This window comes from Pogona vitticeps, chromosome 3, assembly GCF_051106095.1.
Source record: "Pogona vitticeps strain Pit_001003342236 chromosome 3, PviZW2.1, whole genome shotgun sequence".
Classification (NCBI taxonomy): Eukaryota; Metazoa; Chordata; class Lepidosauria; order Squamata; family Agamidae; genus Pogona; species Pogona vitticeps.
The window spans coordinates 159,798,072-159,815,386 of NC_135785.1; the positions used below are offsets into that span (position 1 = coordinate 159,798,072).

The window sequence follows — 17,315 nt, forward strand, 5'->3', positions numbered from 1 at the left end:
AGTCTAAGGAATGAAGGCACAGTGGTTCCCCCAAGCCAAAGAAGTTCCCAGTGCAAGGGTTGGTGCAGAAGCAAATGGCTACAGTTTTTTGGGATAAGAAGGGAGTTCTGCTGGTGGACTACCTCCAACAGGGTTCAACCATCAATGCAAAATATTACTGTACTTTATTGATGAACTTGAGGCAAAACATCAAGGAAATATGTCTAGGAAAGCTCTCCAAAGGTGTCAACCTCTTGCATGACAACGCCTTGTCACACACTGCACATGAAACACTGGCAAAACTGATGTCCTTAGGCTTTCAAGTGATGCCCCATCCACCCTGTTCTCCCAACCTGGCTCCTTCTGACTATTATCTGTTCCCCAAACTCAAAAAAACACCTCAAGGGACAACAATTTGGGAGTGTTCTGGAGGCAACTAATGCTGCAAATGAATGGTTACACCAGCGGTCGGAAGAATTTTATTTGCAGGGACTTAAGAAGCTGCAGGACAGGTGTCACAAATGCATTGACTTCCTGGGGGAATATGTAGGATAGTGTGGCAGTTACAGCTTCCTAGCTCAGTTTTTTCTGGGAAAGGCTCAATACTTATCAGCACGCCCTCGTATATAAGAAGATAGTTTGTTTCCATTGTAGCAGCATGTTCAAATTATTCTCTTTTTTTCATGGATTATCATTGCTCCACTAGAAGAGATTTAGTAGTTTTGTAGTCTTTTACTGTGCATTTCAATGAATGTTTAAAAGGAAAAAAGAAGCAGTATATCATAAGGGGGACGCCGTAAATTTCATTAGGCTAAAATGAGACTATCCTTGCAAGTTACCAAAAATTACACATAGGCAAGGCCCCAAAGGCATTTAGCTTTCTGTGTCAAGATGATATAAAAGCTAAAAAGAAAGCCTCATAATTGTTATATCAAAACTATTATATTGCTGCTTACTCATCTGTTAAAAATGGTCAGCCTCAAGAAGGGTTTTGACGGTGCCCTGCTGCTATGTCAGTGTAGCACATGCTTGGGGCACTTGCTCCTCACACTGCATTCCAGGTCATTGATCTGACGCAGCAGGCAAAATACTGGGAGCTATGTGACAAATCTGACTCACAGCTGGGCCCACAACAGTGTCTCAGAGTAAATGAGTCAGTTAAACATCAGTGGCTTTGCTGGTATTCAAAAAAATCAACATGATACCATTCACAGTTCTGTCTGAAATAATCTCACAGAATGAATTTTTACTAAATCTTCATCATGCTTCTTTACAAAAAAATAATAATTAAACACAAAGATTACAATCTGTTATTCAAAAGCAGAAAGTCTCAAAACAAAAAGAGATTGGTACCAGCCTTTTGTAGTTGTATTATCTTTTAGAAAGCAATCCTACAGTCATTGGATGATTCCCAACTAATTACATAAAGCACAAACTTTGCTTAACTATTTTAGACATGCTGTACCTATTTATTTATTAGAAATAAATTCTCAAATTTATAAAATCAGTGCCAGTTCCAGCAACTAGGAGCTGCTCAGCAGTTTTTATTTTCAGCATTTCTTCCTTATTGATTTCTTGGAGCAGCTGATTATCTTCAAGTCATGAGCAGACCATCAAATGTTCTACTCTTCAGTAGCCTTCAGTTATGGAAAGCTATACTTTAGGAGATGGCATACAGTCATGCTGGACTAAGTTGGCCAACAATTACAGTCAGATAATCAATTATGTAGTCAGACTATTTGTGCTTCTTTAACACTATGTATGTAGTTACCACAACAGCAGTAGCAGCTAAGCAGATACACCTTCTGTACTTTACTATCCAGAGAGCAACTCCTTGCCTCTAGTCTTCCCCATTGGCTGTTTCCTACTCCCTATGCAGAGCTATTCCCCTTTATATAGAGGTGAGGACTTTCCCAGCTGCTGCTTCAATAGGCGATGTAGAATCATAACAGCCTTTTTCCTTTTCCTTTTCCTATTCCACTTACATCTACATACAACCATACAAAGTAGCTTTTTTCCATTTTTTGGGTATATAGCTGTCAGGAAAAAAACGGTGTTGTCCTTTTGGTATTGGATGTACATTCATTACAGCTGTGATGTTAATGGGCAGGTCCTTGCAAGTAGACATCTTTGTATTCACTGCTTAATTCAGAATAAATAGGCATAGGATGCAGCTTTATAATGTATTTTCTTACGACGTGGAAAATTAAAGAGGGGGATGCTCTCACTTAGAAACTGGACAAAGGATTTTTTTCTCCTTAAATTATGAATAGGAATGATCTGGCTTGAATTCCACATTTTAATTGATGGCAGAGATTGATATGGCAGTGGTTCCCAAGCTTAGGTGTTCTTGGACTGCAACTCCCAGAACCGTTCACCATTAGCTGTGCTGGCCAGAGTTTCTGGGAATTGCAGTGCAAGAACACCTGGGTTACCCAACTTTGGGAACTATTGTTCTATGGCTACCATGGAGGGAAAAAAATCCAATTTTAAATGTCTTCCTTTAAAAAAAATGTTTTCAGCTGTTTCATCATCCACCCCTACCAGCTTATTATGATTAAGGAAATACCTAGAGAGAGTAAGGCAGAGACTCCCATCTCCCTCTTTTAGTGCTTAAAGCTCCAAAAAGCTTCCTAAAAGAATAAGTGCAGTATAGTCTAAGTACTGTGCCGATGCTGTGTCACAGTTTATGAAAGTAACTCAGTGATATAAATTTATTTATTTATTTATTTATTTATTTATTTATTTATTTATTTATTTATTTATTTATTTATTTATTTGACTTGTATGCCGCCCATACCCTACAATGGTCTCTCGGCGGCTGTGCAGAGGTTTCTTTTAGGCAGAAGAGGCTGTGTAGGAAGGAAAAAATTTTCATTGTTATTAAACACAGTAATCTATCCATGTTTGTTGTAACTTTTAGTACAGCGTTATTTGCTGTATTTTTGATGCAGTGTGTTCTTCTCTGTTTACAGGAACAATTGGATTCTTTGCATGTTTTTGGTTTGTGACCAAAATATACAGTGTGGTGAAAGTTGACTGAAGAAACTGTCATATAAAATACAGAAGCTATCAATCTAATTTAAAAACAAGCCCTTGGAGAGAAAAAAATTAAGCTTTATCTGAAGTACTGATTTATTTACTTTGAATGATACTGAATATACATTTTTCCCACTCAAATATTTGTATTGTAACTTTGAAATCTGTTTCCACTTGGGTGTTCTTAATGAACTTTGAAATTAAATATTGTATGCTTTTGTAAATATTGCTGTTCTAGAGCTTTTAAAGTCTAATGACAAGCTTGAAGTGATTGCATTACAGAATTTAATGATCCTTTTAAAAATATGGTTGTAAATATTTTGTAGGCCAGGATCTAACATTGTGCTAGCATACTTCTGCTAATACTACATGACTTCCCTTCTACTGTTCTCTACAGAGCCCAAAAATATGTTCCAGAGAATTTCCCAGCACTCCAGAGCAAATTTTGAGAGTGCATGAGTTGAAGGCAATTGCCTGTCCCTAGTTCTTCTGATAGAACTGCTTGATCAGCAGAATGACACCATTGTGTCCTGGCCCTGAGTTTGTTGGGTGGGGTTTAACTTGTTCTCTAATAGGGGAAAACCAATTTTCCATCATGATTTTGAAGTTTGACTGACTGTTGCTCTGAATTTGAGTGTTTTATATTGGAGCTGTGGCCATGAATCCTTCTTCTTATTTGTGACTTCATTGGGTTCTAGTTGTATTGGCCTTTTAAAATATGTGCCTCTTGAGTGTTGGAATCCACATATTCATAGTTTCTAATAAACATCGTAATTTTTTTCAGTGGATCATTACACATTATAAATAGATCCATGAAATTCTGTAAATAAAAATATATTGATGAGATTTTTTAAAAAATATGTAGATTATTTTATTTTGTTAAAATCCAGGTTCTAACATTTTTGGTTCATCTTTGGTGTTACATAAATACAACACTCATGTATTCTGTAAGAATGACATTTTATAATTGCACTGGTGTGTCAATCTTAATCAGCTAGCATAACTAAATTAAGAGGTTGAATAATATGTTGAATAGATCTGCATACAAAGGAAGATGCACTGCCAAGTCTGTTCAGGACAGATTTAAATGAAACATATTATGTAGAGTGGCTGAGGGCTTTGTTCTTTTGACATACACAAGCAGACACACTGCTTGCTTTGCGTCAAATAGAGTTAAATTTCCTACATATAGAATTAAAATTAATCCATGTGCATCTTTGAAAATTGCAGTGGAAACATGTTTTTATCTTGTTCAGTTACTTGAGTGTAATGGTTCATCTGTTAGTAAAACCTCTCCTGCTTCAAAAGATTCCATCTGCTGCAGTGTAACTGCACATTTTGGGCTGGGAAGGTACAGTTAGGTAGAAGAACTAAAGTTTTTCTAATGTTCTTAATATCATAATTAATGATGCTTGAGTATTAAAATCCAATAAAATATCTTTTGTTAATAATGCCATTCTTTAGATTGGACTTGTAAACAACTATGCACCCTGTACAATTAAACTAGGATGTTACATGTGGCAAATGTATATTACATATTTTGGTTTAATTAAAAGCCAGACTCGTACTTTGCTGTGTAGTTTAGGACTGGGAGCTTACTGCCTTCTCCTAATTAAAGGAGAAGCTTTGTTTCTTTCTACCAGAGCTTGAAATTGGCTTTATGTTTTGTATGAGCAAAGCAGCAGTAGAAATGAACTGATCAAAGGCAAGATTGCAGCTGGAAGGACCTTATCCAAATAGGGCTAGTGCCCCAAACCATCTGATGAGGGAAAGCTGAACCAGTTCTTCCCACTAGTACTGTTTCCTTTTGCATTGGTGGGCCATTGTGGATTTTGTTTTCAGCCTCTTCCTTTGGTAGATCTGAGAAAGACTGCTACAAATTCTGTCTGTGTATACAACAAGACTTTCGTGGGACCCCTACTCCAACTCCACTGCAATTCCTGTGTTTTTGCCCCAAAAACTGCTGTCCAAGATTTATAGACCTACCACAGCAATATGTGAGGGAGCACTAGGATAAGGCATCATCCTTCTGCAGCTGGTTAAGTACACTGAAGGAATTTGGTGGGATCACCTTTTTGCTTGCATAATGCAAGTCGAGATCCAGTTCTTTTTGATTTGGATCAAATGCCCCCAAAAGTTTCCAGGAAGGAATTAACCAAAAAAAAGGTGCTAACAAAAGAAAGATAGCAAAATCACCATAGAAACACTAGCTACTTAGGTTTTCAACATTTGATTAAATGCTGGTGCTATCTGCTTAATAATTACAGAAGGACTCAGACAAGGTGGTGAGGCAAACATAAGAACAAATGTGCATTTATAGAACAACATATTTATAGTTTGAATCTAGATAAGATAGATTAGGCATCCTTCAGTCTCGAGAGACTATGGTAATGTGCTCTGAATAGAGAGAATAGCGTCTAGTGTGGCTAAGATGGTCAATTCGAGAGTGACAGTTCCTTCTACACTGAAAACAAATAAAATCTGTCCCCTGTCCAGATCCCTGATTTTGCTGATTTTGGGCCTGCCTCTTTGCCTTGGCCTACTGAACAAGTGGCTCTTCAAATTGGGAGAGGCCATGCTGCACAGCCTGCCTCCAGGCTGAATGCTCAGATGTCAAGGTTTTCCATCTCTTGAGGTGCATTCCTAAGGCCTTCAGATCACACTTGCAGGTATCCTTGTATTGCAGCTGTGGTCTCCCTCTGGGGCGATTTCCCTGCACTAATTCTTCATACAGGAGATCTTTTGGAATCCGACCATCAGCTATTCTCACAACGTGCCCAAGCCAATGTAGATGTTGCTGTTCCAGTAATATATACATGCTAAAAATTCTAGCTCATTCTAGGACTACTCTATTCGGAACTTTGTCCTGCCAGGTGATACCAAAAATGTGTCGGAGACAATGCATATGGAACGTGTTCAGCTTCCTCTACTGCCATGCACAAAGGGTCCAGGACTCGCTGCAGTACAGGAGTGTGCTCAGGACACAGGCTTTAGAGACCTGGATTTTGGCATACTGTATGCCATCAGCTTCTTTGATGAAAAAAGGTTTAAAGGTTTGAAGAAAACAAGTCACCATCACCAAGAACAGGCATTTTAGAGTTACTCCTACTATTTTATACTTAATATTGAACTGAAGGTATACAGTGTTCCTCTTTTCTCTAAATGCCTTTTAATTTAACTCTATTAGCATCGAATGCATTTTAAAAATACTGGCTTTGTAACAAAGGAAAAATTAAAAATTTGAAGGGGTCTTAGCTGAGTTAAATTAAGAACAGCTACCATCTTAACACACATTAAACATTCTAAAACTTTTGAAATATATAGTTAAAAATATTATGGCAGAAAGTTTGGCAGAATTGCCTCTTTTTTCTCCTTTCCTGTCAGAAGAGGTGAACGTTTTTCATAAAGTCAGAAATAATTTGAGATATAAATCACGTGTTTATCTTCATTGAGACATGAAACCCTTATTCCGTGTGAAAATAATGACTAATAAAGCCTTGCTGAACAGCACAATCACATTCTTTCTGAATTAAAATAACATACAGAGCAGTAGATCTGATTATCTGCACTCCATTTCAGTTCAAAACAGATTTTATCAGCCATATTTACCAGTTGTGTCTTTATTCTGTAGATCTTAGCAGAACTTAGCAAGAAAGTGTTGCCAGGGAGGAAAAAGCTAAGACAAAAAGTTCATGTTGCCACATTTGAATAAAAATGTAATTTTCTCTCGAGTTTTATGGGGAAAGTGTCATAATATTATAGGTACCTCAAAATGTACATATGCCAAAATTCCCTCCCACTTATGTACTTCTGTTCAGAAGCAGCTGCCATCGTGTTCAGTAGTGCTTACTCTCAGGAAAGTGTGCACAGTGTGTAGGCATCCTTCAGTCTCGAGAGACTATGGTATCGTGCTCTGTATGGAGGTCTTGGAACAGTGTCTTGTGTGGCTGAGAAGGCCAATTTGAGAGTGACAATCCCTTCCACACTGGAGACAAATCCAATCTGTCCCCTGTCCAGCTCCCTGGTTTTGCTTGTTTCGGGACTGCCTCTTTGCCTCAGTCTGCTGTACAAGTGTCTCTTCAAATTGGGAGAGGCCATGATGCACCGCCTGCCTCCAGGCTGAACGCTCAGACGTCATGGTTTCCCATCTGTTGAGGTCCATTCCTAAGGCCTTCAGATCCCGCTTGCAGATGTCCTTGTATTGCAGCTGTGGTCTCCCTCTGGGGCGGCTTCCCTGCACTAATTCTCCATACAGGAGATGTTTTCGAATCCAACCATCAGCCATTCTCACGACGTGCCCAAGCCAATGTAGACGTTGCTGTTTCAATATTGTATACATGCTGAAAATTCCAGCTCATTCTAGGACTACTCTATTTGGAACTTTGTCCTGCCAGGTGATACCAAAAATGTGTCGGAGACAACGCATATGGAAGGTGTTCAGCTTCCTCTCCTGCCGTGCACAAAGGATCCAGGACTCGCTGCAGTATAGGAGTGTGCTCAGAACACAGGCTCTATAGACCTGGATTTTGGTGTATGCCGTCAACTTCTTATTAAGCCATACTCTCTTTGTGAGTCTAGAGAACATGGTAGCTGCTTTCCCAATGCGTTTATCCAGCTCGACATCTAGGGAGAGAGTGTCAGAGATTCTTGAGCCAAGGTACATAAATTCATGAACAACCTCCAGTTCTTGCATGGAGATAGTAATAGAGGGAGGTGAGTCCACGCCCTGGCCCATGACTTGTGTTTTCTTCAGGCTGATTGTTAGTCCAAAGTCTTGGCAGGCCTTGCTGAAACGATTCATGAGTTGTTGGAGGTCTTCAGCAGAGTGGGCAACAATAGCTGCATCATCAGCAAAGAGGAAGTCCCGCATGCATTTCAGTTGGACTTTGGTCTTCGCTCTCAATCTAGAGAGATTAAAGAGCTTTCCGTCTGATCTAGTCCGGAGATAGACACCCTCGGTTGCAGTTCCAAAGGAATGCTTCAGCACGACAGCAAAAAAGATCCCAAAAAGTGTAGGTGTGAGGACACAGCCCTGTTTCACTCCACTTCGGATGTCAAAGGGATCTGATGTTGAGCCATCAAAAACTACAGTGCCCTTCATTTCCTCATGAAAGGACCTGATGATATTACAGAGTTGAGGTGGACATCCAATCTTGGGAAGTATTTTAAAAAGTTTGTCCCTGCTAACCAAGTCAAAGGCCTTTGTGAGATCTATGAAGGTCACAAAGAGTGGCTGTTGTTGTTCCCTGCATTTCTCCTGCAACTGTCTGAGGGAAATATCATGTCAGTGGTGGATCTATTAGCTCGAAAACCACACTGTGATTCTAGATACACTCTGTCTGCAAGCACCTGAAGTCTCTTCAGCACAACATGGGCCAGCAGCTTCCCTACAATGCTGAGAAGAGAGATACCACGGTAGTTATTGCAGTCGCCCCTGTCGCCTTTGTTCTTATACAATGTGACGATGTTTGTGTCCTTCATGTCCTGTGGTACTCCACCTTCCCTCCAGCAAAGACAAAAGAGTTCATACAGCTCAGTGGTGATGATCTCTTTACAGCACTTCAAAACTTCAACGGGGATGTTGTCCTTTCCAGGTGCCTTGCCAGAGGCAAGGGAATCCAAGGCCGCTTTTATTTCTGCTAAAGTTGGTTCACTGTCCAGCTCTTCCAAGAGAGGCAGGCACTCAATTTTATTTAGTGCCTCTTCCGTTACTACATTCTCTTTAGAATATAGCTCAGAGTAGTGCTGCACCCAGCATTCCATCTGCTGTGCTTGGTCCTGGATGATCACACCTGTAGTAGACTTCAAGGGAGCAGATTTCTTCTGTATTGGACCTAAAGCCTGCTTGATACTGTCATACATTCCCTTGATGTTACCTGTGTCCGCTGCTATCTGTATCTGAGAGCAGAGCTGAAGCCAATAATCATTGGAACATCTCCTGGCAGTCTGTTGGACTTGGCTACGAGCAGCTCGAAGAGCCTGCAAGTTGTACTCACTAGGACAGGCTTTGTATGCTGCTAGAGCTCTCCTCTTATCCTCGATGGCTGGAATCAGCTCCTCCGAATGGGCTTCGAATCAGTCAGCCATCTTTTTGGTCTTCTTGCCAAATGTGGACAAGGCAGTGTTATAAACAGCGTTCTTGAAGTGTTCCCATCGTTCAGGTGCATTCGCATCAGCCGGGCCTGGAAGGGTTTCCTGAAGCGCTTGGGCAAATTCCTCCACTTTTCTTTGATTGCGAATCTTGTTGATATCTATACGTGGTTTTCCTTCCTTTTTAGTGTGATACAATCTTTTTGTTTGCAGTTTTATTCTGCTACACACCAGGAAATGATCAGTATCACAATCAGCACTCTGGTAACTGCGTGTGATCGTAATACTAGATAGGCTAGAACGTCTAGTGAGGATCAAATCAAGCTGATGCCAATGCTTTGATCTTGGATGTCTCCAGGAAACTTTGTGTTGAGGCTTTGTATTAAAGAACGTGTTGGTGACACAAAGACTATAATAACAGCAAAACTCCAGCAAGCGTTGGCCATTTTCATTCATCTTCCCAATGCCAAAACGGCCTAGACAGGTGGGCCAAGAGTTGTGATCAGCACCAACTCTAGCGTTAAACTCCAAGAATGAACAGCGGCTCTCTCTCAGGGACTTTTTTGATAGTAGCTGCCAAATCGTCATAGAATTTGTCTTTGACTTCTGTTGCGGATGGTGCATATGCACTGATGAGGGTGACCAGTCCCGCCGATGAGTGGAGCTGCAGAGACAGGATTCTTTCACTCCCCACAGTAGGTGGAACAATGGATCTCAGCAGAGTATTTCTGACCGCAAAGCAACACCATATTCCCTGGTCTCGTTCAATGGTTTTCCCTGCCAGAAGAATGAGAAGTTTTTTTCTTTGACAGATCCCATGTCTGGCAATCTCGTCTCTTGCAGGGCAACAATGTCCATCCGCAGTCTACTCAGTTCAATGTCGATAACAGCTGTCTTGCGCACGTCATCTATTTCCTGCAGGTTGTCAGAAAAGCCAGGGGTCATTGTCCGAACATTCCAGGTTCCCAACTTTAGGGCAGATGTTTTCTTCTGATTGTTGCATGGTGCAGGGTTATTGATCTGTTTTTCGGCTCTCCCACCATCAGAAGTAGCCCCTGGCATCATGCTCTATGCCAATCGAGCAAAACGTCTAACCAGTAACTGCTAGTTCCTGTGTTATTTCGACACTGTATGCAAAGCTGGAGTGTCCTCTCCAGAGCACGAAGCCTGGGTAGAATAATATGGAGGATAGGCTGTTACCCAAGCAGCAAATCCCATCTCTCCACGTCACTGAAATAGTCCAATGGAGAGGCAAGAGCCAATACAACTGGTTCCAGCGACGTCGCAGGAGTTGGCAGAACAACACGAACTGTCTACGGGACTCCGGCTCCGGATTTTGCCTCGAGGTTATCTCCTGAAGCCTTTTCCATCAGTGGATATAGCCACAAGGCAGTGGAGGTTTGAAATCAGAGTTTTCCTTCTCCTAGATGGGCTGCCTTACATGGCTGACGAGTCCCACCTACCTGGCCTGCTCCCTAATAGTGCGGAAGTATGATCCTACTCCTGAAACATTCCTGCTCCCAGGTGTATGAAATAGTATTTGGCTATCCTATTTAGCAGATTAGAGTAAAAAAATAGAATGGGAGGATTTCGCACGTCAGGTGCGCGCTTCTGCAGGCACTAATTTAAAGCCAAAGCCCCGCCCCCTCAAACCATGTGGTCAAAGGGTCAGCCTACCAGGAAGATCTCACCAATTAAAATGTCCCCCAAACACAGCTCCCTCCTGCCTCTGCTTCCTCTTCAGGAAAGGGTGTGCACAGTATTGCAGTGTTATTTATGAGAGAGAGGTGCAGTCTGGTCCTTTCTCTGAAAGTTTAGCCAAAGATCAGTCTTTAGTTGTGAACATGATACAGCAGGCTCCATAAAGCTGCTCCTTCTATTCCACTCAGTTGATTATAGACCTATAATTCTCCAGTCTTTACATTTGTACTTCTTCTCTTTCTTTGTATGGATTCTAGCTTTAGTAATGAGGGCAGGAAATTGACATATGCTCAGAAGTCCTTTTCCACAGTCTACAGAGCTTAGCCTTAGACTCTTTAGCTTATACTTTAACATATCATATGAGAAGGACAAGGTCGTGGATGCCCTATCAGTGTGCCTTCGTACTCCAACCAGGGACCTGAGGCCCTTAGCAAGATGGAGACTCAGAGAACTTCACCTACTCCACTGGTTACACCAGGTTTGCAGGGCACTTTGGCCAGAGCAATGTGTCTTTCCTAAGAAGTGGTTCTGTTGGTTCTGGGAGTTGGGAGATGGTCCCTAGGGGATGGCAGAACTAGTCTACCACTGGAGGATGATAGCTGTAAAAGCAGCTTTGGAGCCAAAAGAAGCAGAAACACAGAAGAGTAAGCGAGAGGTTTGGGGTAGATAGTTCCCAAGGAAAGAGAGCCAGACACTCAGAGGGAGAAGATGCCTTTGTGTCCTAAGTGGGAGACAGATTTTCCGGAGCCAGAGAGAAACAGACACTCTTGTGTCACAGAGACAGCTTGATACCCCTGTACCAGAAAGGGTGGAAAATTCCTCTCAGACTCTGAAGAAAGTTACAAAGGGAATAACTGAGTTTTCTGCATATGTGTGTGAAAAACAAATCAGGAAGCTTGGGAGGTAGAAGGACCAGGGGGAGAAGAAAGGCCTTCTAAAGAAAAAGATGGGGTGGTGGTGCTCAGGAAGAGTGGCTGGGCAACTATTGCTGAGGAGTTCCTTGAAGAAGTCCCATGTGAGTGGGACTACGTGTATAAGGAAGATCCCTGGTGAGGTCCAGTTTTGAGTTTCCGAAGGAGATGCTTCTAAATACGAATATAAGCCACCTCCTCAAATTTCCTATTAGGGAGAAGAGGAGAAGAAAGGAGAGAGGAAACATCAGATAGAATCTAGCAGAGAAGACCTTGTAATTGACAATGCAGAGAGGCAAAGAAACCTGCAGCACTGGAGAGGAAGTCCCAACTTATCAGCCCTCAGTGTGGACATACCAACCTTTGCTCCAGGAAACACTCCCGAGAGCAAAACCTTGGAAGATAGACTGGACAAGTAAAAGGAACTGAGCTGCTCTGAGAATTTGGCCTTCTCAGGGAATGAAACCGGGGAGTGTCAGATCAACGGAGAAAATGTGAGACTAGTGTATGAAACTGGGACTCCTCTGCTCCCTCTCTTCTTTCTTTCCCCTTTCCTAGAGGGAATGATGCCGGTGGAGGAGGCTTTGTGATTGACAACACCCAAGAGGCAGGGAAACATGCAACACCAGAAAGGGAATCCCTCCATATCTGCCCTCAATGTGGGCATACCAGTGTGGGAACACCCCTGAAAGAGAGAAACCCTGGAAGACGGGCTGTGCAAGTCGTTCAAACCAGGGAACTGACTTGTCCCCTGAGACTTTGGCTCTCTTGATTGCATGAAACCAGGGAGTGGCAGAGAAAACGTGGGACTAGTGTAAATAAGGTTTTATTCATTGTCTACTGATTCTGTGAATTCAAGGATGGAAGATGGGAACTTATCAGAGGCTTCTGGGGCTGGCCATATAGAAAGTTATGGTAAAAAGGTTGTGAAAAGTTATGGGTTTTTTTTTTAAGGCTGTAACTCCACACTTGATTGTCTTGGTGGACAAGCTACTCTCGGAAGAGGTTATGAAGAAACAGAATGGCAAAGGTGTTAAATATGGGGGTGTATTATCTCCCTGTCTGTTCAATCTATATACAGAATATATGATACAGATAGCCGGATTAAATGCAGATGAAGGAGGAATGAAAACTGATGGAAGGAACATCAGTAATTTGTGATTATATCATATTACTGGCAGAAAACAGCAGTACCTTAAAGTAACACCTGATGAAGGTTAAAGAAGAAAGTATAAAAGCAGAATTCTAGCTGTACATTAAGAAAACAAAGATAAGTTCAGAGTTAACAACAAAGAAATTGAAACTGTTAAACGTTTTGAATATCTTGGTTCAGTTATCAATCCAAATGAAGACTGCAGCCAAGGGGAGGGTGTGGAGGAAGCTATTGCTATGCACTGCATTATCCATCTGCATTATCCTTTGCAGCAAATGCCTGAAGTCTGACAATGTGGTGTCTGTCGTTGTGAAATGCATCAACCAAATCAGATCCAGGGGCTTAAAGCACCAAAGGTTCCATGCTTTTTTAGAGGAAATGGAGTCAGAATATGGGGATGTACTCTACTTCACCGAGGTACATTGGCTCAGCAGGGGAAACATATTGAAGACATTTTTTTAGTTGAGAGCAGAAGTTAAAGCCTTCATGGAGAAGGATGGAGTGGCTGTTCCTATGCTAAATGATCTCAAGTGGTCTCATGGATTTAGCTTTTCTTGTTGATATCGCACATGAGCTTAATGTACTGAACAAGAAGTTACAATCAGGGGCAACTTGTCAATGCTGCCTTTAACAACGTGAGAGCATTCTCCATGGCTCAGTCTTCTGATTTCTTGGCTGCAGTCTTCATTTGTATTGAAGTATGTTGATGTCATTTTGAAGCTACAGGAGGAATTTGATCACAGATTTGCAGACTTCAAGATGCACAGAGCCATATTTAAAATCTTTGCGGACCCCTTCTGCTTTGATGTGCAAGATGCCCCTCCTGTGCTTCAAATGGAGCTCACTGATCTGCAGTGCAACTCAAAGCAGAATTCAGGGAGGTGAGTGGAAAAGCAGACAAGCTTGGGCAATTTTGAAGAGAATTGATCCCCAGCTTCCCTTAGCTTTCCTGAATGTTCAAGTGGACCATGTGCCTTTTTGGGAGCATATACTTGTGTGAAAAGCTCTTCTCCACCTTGAACTTCAGTAAGTCCAAGTACAGGTCCAGACTTACTGATGATCATCTTCAAGCCATACTGAGGGTCTCAACTGCTTCCTCCCTCAAGCCAAATGTGGGTTGGTTATGCAAGAGGAAGCACTGTCAGGTCTCTAGCAGCAAGGAGTAGGCAAGACAAACCATGTTCAGAAGAACAGTTCATGTTCTTCAATGTTCCATTCATGTTCAGGATAATTTATGTGTAGAAGAAGATTAAAGGTTAAAGAACTGTTAATACAGACATTTGAATCTGAATACAGCAGATATAGGAGACTGAAGAAACCACATATTATTTCTCATTAGAGAAATCTTATGATTATGATTATGGTTGCTTTCTTGAAGAAATCTTGTTGCCTCAGTAGACTCTTAAATTGTCTACTGAGGCAAGAGTATTCTCAGTATTGTCTTAAATTGTCAGTAGACAATTTAAGAATCAATTAAAAACTTGGCCCTTTAGGCAGGCCTTCCCTCCCGCCAATTCTTGATTGTATTTTCTTGCTTTTGTTGTTTATTCTCCCATCTTGATCAATTTCTATTGTAGTTTTTAATTGTTGTTTATATTTGTTTAATGTTGTGAGCCACCCTGAGTAGACTTTTGTCTAGAAGGGTGGGGTATAAATCCAATAAAAATAAATAAATAAACAAACAAGCAAACAAACAAATAGACATGTTTTAGATTGGCAACCCGGTTGGCTCTCTCATCTCCCTGGTATTTTGCATTCTTCTCAGTGTGTCTAGTTGTGTAATGATGTTTCAAATTGTATTCCTTGTGCACTGCAACTTTCTCTGTGCAAATAAGACGCCTTGGGGTGCCCCTGTGCTCAACAAAGAAATATTGCATTTCCCACTTTTCCTGAAATTGTCTGTGCTCATCACTGCAGGCTTTGAAAAAGACATGTTTGTGGCTGCGTAATGTATATAATTCCACTTGGTGTCACTGTTGCATTGAAGTTTTAATCAAGTGTTTAGCTGATGCATGGCGAACGTATCAATGCATGGAGAACGGCATTTCTGCTTCTTTTTCTTGTAACCACAGCACGGCAGTCGGCAGATAAAAGCCTGGTAGCAATTTTTACGCTCGATGTTCACGTCTTTCATGATGACATGAACACCGTGGAATTTGTAGATGGTAGAAAGTACCAGGATAGCGAGCGCAAGAAAGGCGACTGCTCACAGAATGTTATCTGCCGTGCTGTTGTTATAGGAAAAAGAAGTGGAAATGACACGGTGCTATTGTTGCTGTCATTTGTTTTGACTAATTTTACACCATATAGAAATGTATGTAATGTTCATTATGCAAAGCAATACAAATAGCGCGATGCAAAAAAAAAATGACCCACAAATAACGGTGTGACCCTATTGGTCCGGGTTACCGGGGACTGTTATTGCTGATGGACAGGTGTCGCTATGTGATGGCAGACTACATTAGGCTGAATTGTCTCTCTTTACTGTGGAGCCAGACCAAAATGTTCCTTGTCTGTTGATCTCAGGGGCACACTCCTTACTGCACAGATCGTGCCACAACATGGGTGGTGAGCCCAATCTCCCTCGGGTGGAGGCTTCTTGAATGTTGCGTCTGGACGAATCACCCTCCTCGAGTGACCTTGGCCCCTCGGGAACACCACTACTGTCCATTCTGTAGTCTCAGTCACGGTCACCCCATCTTTTTTTGGTGTCGGATCTGGCAACAGTCCTCCTACTTTTAAGTTAGGGAAGTCCTGTAGGAGATTGTGCACTTTCTTGAATTCCTTTTCTCCTTTGTCCCTCATGATCTGTCTTGGTACCCTGAAAAATCTCACCTCCTCCTGCTCTTTATCCTCTTCCAATACTGGCAATATCAATTCCTCCCCTTCCTTTATCTCTCCTTCCTTAACCAAACAAACCTGTCTTCCTTCCTTTTTCCTCAATCTCTTTCTCAATCACCTCTCCCGTTCCCTCTTGTGATCCTTCAGTTATAGATTCCTTTAATTGAGGAGACGGCACACTCTCATCATCTACTCCTCCTTCCCATAAGGTCATGTGGCCTGTTTTTTTTAAGACCTTATGCAAGCTGTGCAGTCCCAGAAACAGCAACTGAAGTATTGTACCCAGGAAACCCTGGGACAGTTACAATAAATTGATTTGATGGTACATGATTATTGTAAGTGTAGCAAGTGTAGCTTGCTGGTAACAAGGTAGTGGGAGAGAGTTGTGAAACAAACACAAAAAGGGAAACAATCGAGTTTTTATTAACACTTGCTGTAGGAGCGGCCACAAGTGGGAAAGAAAAAGAAGTAAGGGACTGTAGAAAATAGAAGGTAGTAGGATCTGATTATAGTTTCCTTGAAACAGGTGTGGTTACTGCTTAATCTCTAAATAGGGAATATGAAGTGTTTCCCAGTATGTTCCCTTCCAGATGGGTTCTAGACTATAACTACCGTAACTTGCCATCTGCTGCTACCACTGATCCACAAATATCTATCTATCTATCTATCTATCTATCTATCTATCTATCTATCTATCTATCTATCTATCTATCTATCTATCTATCTATCTATCTATCTATCTATCTATCTATCTATCTATCTATCTATCTATCTATCTATCTATCTATCTATCTATCTATCTATTTATTTATGAAAGTTAAATAAATTATGGTAAGTCTAAATGTGTGTGAGAGAACATATACAAGAAAAACTGATTTTGTGTCGATTGCTACATCTGTTAAAGGTCTCTCTCTCTCCATGTCCCTAGTCTTCTGCTTTTAAGAGTGCTTTGTGCTTCAACAGCATGTACCAGCAGGTGATGCTGATCTCACTACTCTCCAATGCTTTGCTGATTTCTGCATATAAAGAGCGCAAGAGAGAAGGCAATATAAAGGAGCTTTGTTTGTTCTGAAGAGTATCTGAAAGCTCTCCATCATGGAAAATAGACTATTTAATTTTAGTTAGCAAATGGAATTTCAGGTATTTAAAGCCTAATGCCATAAGCCATAGCTGATGAAAAAGGTATGGAAAAGAGGGGGACACAAAAACATTGATAAACAGGAAGAAACCAATACAGCTTATTCCATTGTTTTTAGAACCTCTATATGAACATTGGAGATATTTATAATTTTTAAAAAGTACAAGGAAAAGCCAGCAAGGCTAGAATCAGTCTCCCCATAGCATTTGAAGAGTTTACCATTTGCCCATCCAAAGTGACTTTCCACTTAAAGGTGTCAAATACATTTTCAAGATTGACCTTGACACTTGTTTGTTTCCTATTTTTGAAAAATCTGCCAGAGAAAATACCAACATACATTCTGACAGGTATGCATCACTCTTTGACTGCCAAGATGTTCATTTCTCTCTTGGGACTCAGAATACATAAACCTCAAGGAAATGTTAATGTGAAGTTGTCTTATCTCATCCTGAGGCAGAAAAAA

At 41.2% G+C, this 17,315-nt stretch overlaps 1 protein-coding gene across 1 annotated transcript in view; it reads left to right on the forward strand.

The window, feature by feature from the left end:
- TM9SF2 (transmembrane 9 superfamily member 2) overlaps positions 1-4,585 on the forward strand; it is a 39,429-nt gene extending 34,844 nt beyond the window's left edge. Inside the window, exon 17 of the mRNA XM_020801606.3 lies at positions 2,955-4,585. Coding sequence (XP_020657265.1) covers positions 2,955-3,022 — 68 coding nt within the window. The 3' untranslated portion in view covers positions 3,023-4,585. The remainder of the gene's footprint in view (positions 1-2,954) is intronic.
- The last annotated feature ends 12,730 nt before the right edge of the window (positions 4,586-17,315 follow it).